This window comes from Copadichromis virginalis, linkage group LG6 (assembly GCF_057382275.1).
Source record: "Copadichromis virginalis isolate Kocher_CV1m ecotype Utaka linkage group LG6, C_Virginalis_male_GT1.1, whole genome shotgun sequence".
NCBI lineage: Eukaryota > Metazoa > Chordata > Actinopteri > Cichliformes > Cichlidae > Copadichromis > Copadichromis virginalis.
This window is the reverse complement of record NC_140623.1, coordinates 28,634,689-28,641,940: the sequence shown is the minus strand read 5'-3', so window position 1 is coordinate 28,641,940 and position 7,252 is coordinate 28,634,689. Positions and strand designations below refer to the sequence as shown.

Sequence of the window (7,252 nt, the reverse complement as noted above, 5' to 3'; positions counted from 1 at the left end):
CAGGACAGGTTACCAGTCTGTGGCAGGTCAGCAAAAATAATAAAAAAATAAAATAAAATCCCTGCTCATTAAGCTTGGGCATAATTCCTTGCACTGTCGTTTAGCACAATGATAATGAACAGAGGATTGCTGTAAAACACGGGTCATCTTCATAACACAGACACAGAATGACACAGTTTGCCTCGGAATTTGTAACATGTAACATGTGTTCATTTTTCTAACAATGCTCAAGAGCATCGGGAAAATTACGGGAATATTGGTTGAAGACCTGACTTTTTCTTTTAATAAATCAGAACATCTGGTCCACCAAATTCAATCTTTAGTACTGGTGAGCTGTGAAATTAAGCTTCAGATGAGAATCTGAATATTGCAAACAAGATGCTGGATTCCCATTGAAAAGCAGAACTGCATGTAATGTATCTGGCAAAAACAATTTTAACATACATTTTACTAACTTTGTCGAGCTTTCATGATGTATGAGCAGCAGCATTAATGTGCATGCAGAAAGTTGCCAGACTTGGCTACACCTGTCTGCAAGTGACGATGTCTTAGGTATTTGATTAGCAAGATGAAGAAAATGTTGACCATGTATGCATGGCAATATGTAGGGTAGATGTCAGTATCTATACTTTGATAACCTTGGTTTTTATACCCTCACTGGCCACTACTAATACAATAGTAGTATCGCCCCTTTTGGATCCCCTTTACCTTCAGAACCGCCATAACTTAACTCATGCTTAACTTGTTGGAAACATTCCTCAGAGGTTTTGGTCCATATTGACATGATAGGATCACACAATTGCTGTAGATTTGTTAGCTGCAAATCAGTTGTGAGTCTTCTGTTCCACTCCCAAAGCTGCTCTATTAGATTGAAACCCTGTAAAATCATTGTCATGTTCAAGAAACCAGATTCAGGTAAACTTAGTTTTTATGAAATAGTCCATGTGATAAGCAGGAGAAAATGGGTGGATGGGATGAACATGACATATCACCCAGCTGCCTTCTATTGTCCAAATCTGGTGAACCTGTGTGAACTGTAGCATTGGTTTTCTGCCTGTTTCTTGGCTAATAGGAGTGGCACAGGGTGTGGTCTTCTGCTACACCAGCCCATTCTATTCTAATATTCTCTGGATCGCTGTGCAGGAAGGTCCCAATAGATCACACGTTCCTGAAATAGTTTTACCAGCCTGTCTGGCAACAATAACCATGCTACATTTAAATCACCCTTCTTTCCCATTCTGATGCTCAGTTCGAACCATCACTGGTCATTTTGACCATGTCTGCATTCCTAAATCCACTGGGTTGGTATCATAATTGGTTGATTAGACATGCTATTGGCTTTCACAAACAGGTGTCTGTCAGAGCAAATAGCACAGGTGTACCAGGTCTACCTATGTGGACAGGCTCTTCAGCAGAAATAGCAATTTCTGAATGTATGTGTGTGAGAAGTGCTTGGATGAATGGGTTGTTTAAAGCACTTTGAATGCTCAAGCAGACTGGAAAATGCTCAATAAGAACTAGTCCATTTACCATTATACTGGAAACTTATTTTTTAGTTGTTCTTTGAGCAGTTTATAAGTAGTCTATAATTTAGTTTGGTATTGTGGATGGTGCTGCTTTCTCTGACACCCTCAGCAGATGTTTTGGCAGGTGATGTTAGAACTGGTCCTACAGGGGGCAGATTCACACTGCTGTACCTGTCACCTATTAAAGACGACAACTTCCTTGTTCAGAGTGAAATAAAGTAGATATGCCTAGTTGAATTGCCTGTCATCCACCCGTTGCGAATGACTTAACCACATACATATTTGTGTTGATAGCCTACAGTCTAATTCAGGTTAATTAAATTCTTGCCTGTGAGGCGGGCAGTTAAACAGGATCCTTGGCAATTCAATGAGGCCCTACAGACAGGAGAAGAGGGAAGAACAGGGGTGGTGAGAGAGAGAGTCAAAGACCGCCAGGCGCACGATCCAGCGCTGAGAGCCATCGACGAGGAAGTATAAATGAACCTGCGATGTGGAAGAAGGAGAGCCGCTCGTCTCTGTAGCTCCTGCAGAGATAGATCGTCACCCGACAAAACGCGTGCACCGAGATGTCGATGGGATAATATCAGCAATAATGTGCCTTATTGGCTTCGCGGCAGTGAGGTTTGTGGAGAGAAGTGAGACGGGGGAGGAGGAGGGGTAGACAGCCTGGCAGACAGGTGCGCGTTGATAGTCTGTTTCATTTTCTCTCGGTCCGTTTAAGTGATAGAGCCATGGATACCCGTAAGGAAAGCAAGGTAAGAAGACAACCCATGAAACCCAAAACGACGAAGCCAAAGGAGAAGAAATACAAATCTGGTAGGTTTACTAGACGGAAATCGCTTCGATCTTTTGGGAATTTCATGGGAAGGATCCTTAAAACTTTGGGCACTTTAGCGCACTTTGGCGACGCGGAACAGCAGGACGCAGAAGACGACGACGGCGGTTTCAGGCAAAGCGCGTCGGGTGGTTTTAAAGATAACTGTTCGCAGATCTCCAGGGAAGGAACCGTAAAGAAGAGCTCCACGGTTTCGTCCATTCACGGCTCGGTGAAAGACAGGCTGTCGTGGTGCTACGGCGACAAGACCCCGGGAGTGCTGGGACTGAAGAACCACGGCAACACCTGTTTCATGAACGCCGTGGTTCAGTGCCTCAGCAACACGGACCTGCTCGCCGAATACCTCGGGTTGGAGCAGTATAAGTCGGATATTTGCCTCCAGAGGGTTAACGGGGAGGTGAGAGGAGCGGAGTCGCAGACCGCCAGGGGAGAGGTGACAGAGCAGCTGGCGTCGCTGGTTCGAGCGCTTTGGACACTGGAGTACACGCCGCAGCTGTCTGTGGAGTTCAAGGTAAGGATGGAGACGATTCACCTGAACTGAACAAGCTTAGGCTTCCCCCATTGAGGAGACCTGGCGTGATTTTTCTGTTTTCTATAAAGAGAGTTGTTCTCAAACAGGTACTCCGGTGTCAACTAGAAACAAATACTCTCCACCCGGTGGGCATGTTATTCATCTTGATTGGTTAAACTAATTGCAAGTGGCCCCGAAACCCAAAAGTCTGCTGCTAACTGTGCCAGTGTTGTTGCTGCTATTTGATTAACTGCTCACTGGCAGCGAGAGTGCTCAAACTCAAGCACAATGAAACCACAATTACAGGACCTTAGGGCGTTTTAAATCATATTAATACACTTAACTAGAAGCCACATAGTTTTCTCCTATTGCACTGACAGTGTTTGTGGGCCGAATCAGTGCCGATTGATCGTGCTGCACTCAGCTGAGGGAGACAAGGTACAGAGATATAACACACTGAAAGCTAGAAGAGGATCAGCAGGGGCCCTGATTACTCACTCTCGTGAAGTTTGTGCCACAGGCTCCCCTGGTAGGTCACCTCGGCCATGAAGAAAGAGATCATATTTATAAGCTAAACTTTTTATTCACATTCATCTCTTACTTTCTTCACATTTAGTGCCACAAGCTGCATGTCATACCAAAGTTGCCTCCCAAAAAGCGATCGCCTGTCAAAAAGTTTAAAAATACTTCTTAAAACTTTTTAGAAGTTGCCAAAAAATGTCTCGATTGATTATAATAAAGAACACAGAGTCATGAAGATACTTACACAACAAACTCTTTGTAAATTATGTTGACTACAGTCCAGTCCATTTATTAATATAAGCTAAAGACATGAAAAAAAAAATCATGAGCACAATTAAGAAAGGAGGGTAAATATTTGGATAAAAATTTAAAGGTGTGAGCTTGAATATGGTCAGAGGTCAGTGGTAAACCTTTCTGTCCCAGGCAGTAATAATAAAACAACCTCAAGACCTCATGGTTTCGACATTTTATGATATTGTTTGTTGAAGTAGTTGCAGTTCGGTAACCATGTGGTTACTGATTACACGTAGGCTGTGTTATCTCTGCTTGGCTCTGTATATTTTATATATTTTATTATTATTATTATTATTATTATTTTATTTTATTTTTTTACTATTTAATTTGTAAAAATGTGTATACACACACACACACACACACACACACACACACACACACACACACGTAGGATAATATTTAGTATACACATCCAGAAATGCATACACTATTATATATTGTACATATATTTATTAGTTTCAGGTTGGCCATTCTTGTATTTTGCTCGTTTGTGTTGTTGTGTTTGCACATCTCTGTTGCTTGTGGGGCTCGCACACAAGAATTTCACTCGCATGTGCTGTGCCAGTGTGCCTGCACATGTGATGTGACAATAAAAAGTGATTTGATTTGATTTGATTTGATTTGGCTTACCTGTTCCTACACTTCAGGTGGTTTGTCTGCATTCCCAGAGTTGTGAGAGAAGACACGCGGTCTTGACTCACAAACACAAAGTGTTCAGTGCAGAGGGGCTGCTTCATAACGGAAGCTTTACCTCTTCAATTTAAGGTTTTTCAAAACAACAAGTGATCAAACACTTACACACAAGAGGCTTCTTGCTCCTGTTACTCATTGCAGTTGTAACTGGGAGCTGTAGAGGCTTAGACTTCTCTCAGGAGTGGTTGGATGGTAGCCAATCAGCAGGATTACTTAGAAAAAAAAACAAAAACAAAAAACTGCTCTGAAATATCAGTAGCACAGGGAAACTATGAGTGATTAGGTATGTAATACACAGACACATACAGACGCACACACATATGTGATCACACAGGCACACATTGCTATTACTATTCCTAATTATTTTATTTAATCCTTTATTATTATTATTATTATTATTATTAGCAGTAATTTAAGTCACATGTATTATTCATTTCTAATTGGTTTAATGCTGCTCTTGTTTTAATGAATTGTTTTATATCTTTTATATCTATATATTTTATCATTGTTTTAATCATGTGCATTATTTTTGTGGTGTTTTAATCACATTGCTTAACGATTGTGTTTCATATTTTAGCTTTATGCTAATTTCTGCCTGCAGTCTCTGTGGTTGCTCACATCTAATGCTGCTCATTGCACTTCCACCTTGAATTAAATCTGCTTTATAAGCAATGTTCTACTAGCTAACTTGGGTGTGAGCATGCTGAAGCTTTGAGAAAAGGTCGTGATTCAAGTAGAAGAAAAACTTGATGGTGTTTCAGTCCAAGAAATATAAAGGGTAGCTGGTTATGATATTATTACTGAAGAGCGTCTGCACGAACGGGAGATCAACTCCTGCTTTGGGAAACTAATGTAGCCTGAGTCTTTTAAAACAGTCAAAAGTCTGATATGTGAAGATAGTATGCGCAACATCATAAAGATCATTTGGATCTAGATAACAGGCCTTGCATAAAGAAATTCGTACAGTAAACACTTAATATATTGATCTCTATTGAACTGACTCTTTATGGAGTTTACGTGCTCCCTCTGATACTACGGCTTCCACACAGTCTAAAGACTTGTTAGGTTAATTGTTGTAGATTGTAGGTGTAGATGAGAAAACACATGGTTGTGTGCTCTGTGTGTTAGCCTTCCCACATGGAAAAGATATATAAAAATCTTATGAAGTTTGTATCTGTCTTGTGTGAAACTTGTATGAAAAGCATACAAGAGTGAAAACAGATATAAGAGCCCTTGAAAAATTCATGAGTAAATCATATAAGCCTTATATGATTCACTATATGAAGTAGGCCACATCTGATGCAAGTCTTTTATAAGTTTTTTCTATTTCTTTTCCATATACGGTTGTGTTGTGGGTTGTGTTGGACTGGTTACCTGTCTAGGATGTAAGACGAGTGGAATAGACCCCAGGTTGGGTAAGCGGGAAGAAAATAGAAGGATGCTACAGTGTGCACAGCATGATGATTAAATCCTCATATGAATATTAACTGTTAATGTCAGAATGTGCTTTGAAAGTGTTTTTCTGTAATTACTCTCATGGTTGCCTGTAATAAAAAAAAAGGAAAACAAATCTTTCACACACATTTCCTTTCCTTGGGCCATTGCCTTGACACAATGATTTGTACGGGTCCGCCTATCCCGGAGTGAAGCAGGAGAGAGGATGTTTACTGTAGCGAGTGCATTTGGCCTGGAAAAGAGGATCCCCCCTGCTGCGATGCCTCCAGCGATGTGCACTCAGAGGGTGAGCGAATGAGGGAGGTAGAGACACTGCAGCCAAACTAAAGTAACATCCTTGTGATCCTCACAAGACCCCTTCGTCTGTAATTAGAGAAAGGAACAGACAGCCTTGACATGTGCCGGTTATTGACAAATTTGCTCGCATTTAAATAGAGTCACTGGCTTGTAATGAAGTGGGTTAAAAAAGGAAATTTATATCCGAGATAAAGGCTATCGCAATGCTTTTTATTACTCTACTTTGTTTGAGATCGGCTTTAATGAATGAGCGGAAATTAGAAGTCACAGAGACTCAGCTCAGAATACACCAGAATAACGTCAGGCTTTTAGAAAAATAGTTAAGTCAGTGATTACATGTCAGGTCTATCACCTTGAAGAATTATGCAAAGCTGTGACACAAGACGTTTTTCGATAATGACTTAAACTTAAAGTGGCTGCTATCATCCACCACACGCTGAGAATTATCACAAAATCTCAGCACATAAAGTGCTTGATCTGAATCAGAGGCAGATTCAGATCAAGTCTCTCAGAATGTGTGGAAGTGTCTGATAAGCTGATGGAGGGCAGGTATAGCTACCAGACTGGCAACACCTCATACAAAGGTTTCAGTTGACATTCTAGGTCAATTTACATTCTATATGTAGCAAATGGGCCTCATCCAAGCATGCAATCCAAAGAAGTGATAGCATATCAAGTGAAATCGGGGCTACTTTTCAAAAATCTGAATACAGACGTGCTTTGAAATTTCTGCTTCCCCATTGATGAGCCTTGGCCATTAAACTTCAACACCACTGTTGTTCGATATGCTCGTTATATGTTCACAGAATTCCTTCAGAGCTTATTTAATGTAGCCCACCTGCTCATAATATTCTCATAATAACCACATGTAAATTATCCAATGTGCCCCCAAACGCACGCTTGCTTATAAATTACACTAATCAGCCTAATGGAAGAGCTTTAGCTAATGGTTAGCATTGCCAGCGTTGCCATTACTGCTTCACAGCACATTTGATCATCAGATCTCATTTTATTGGTTGGGCCAAAAGTTGCCTACATCAGTTTAACTTGATGACAGAGCAAGCTCTCTCTTTTTTCAGCTTTATACTCCCAACCTGAACAATTAACAGTGCTATAACT

At 40.8% G+C, this 7,252-nt stretch overlaps 1 protein-coding gene across 1 annotated transcript in view; it reads left to right on the top strand.

Annotated features, from left to right (window-relative positions):
• Positions 1-1,794: 1,794 nt before the first annotated feature.
• usp43a (ubiquitin specific peptidase 43a) overlaps positions 1,795-7,252 on the top strand; it is a 132,030-nt gene continuing 126,572 nt past the window's right edge. Inside the window, exon 1 of the mRNA XM_085459704.1 lies at positions 1,795-2,872. Within this exon, the coding sequence (XP_085315830.1) occupies positions 2,258-2,872 (615 nt within the window). The 5' untranslated portion in view covers positions 1,795-2,257. The remainder of the gene's footprint in view (positions 2,873-7,252) is intronic.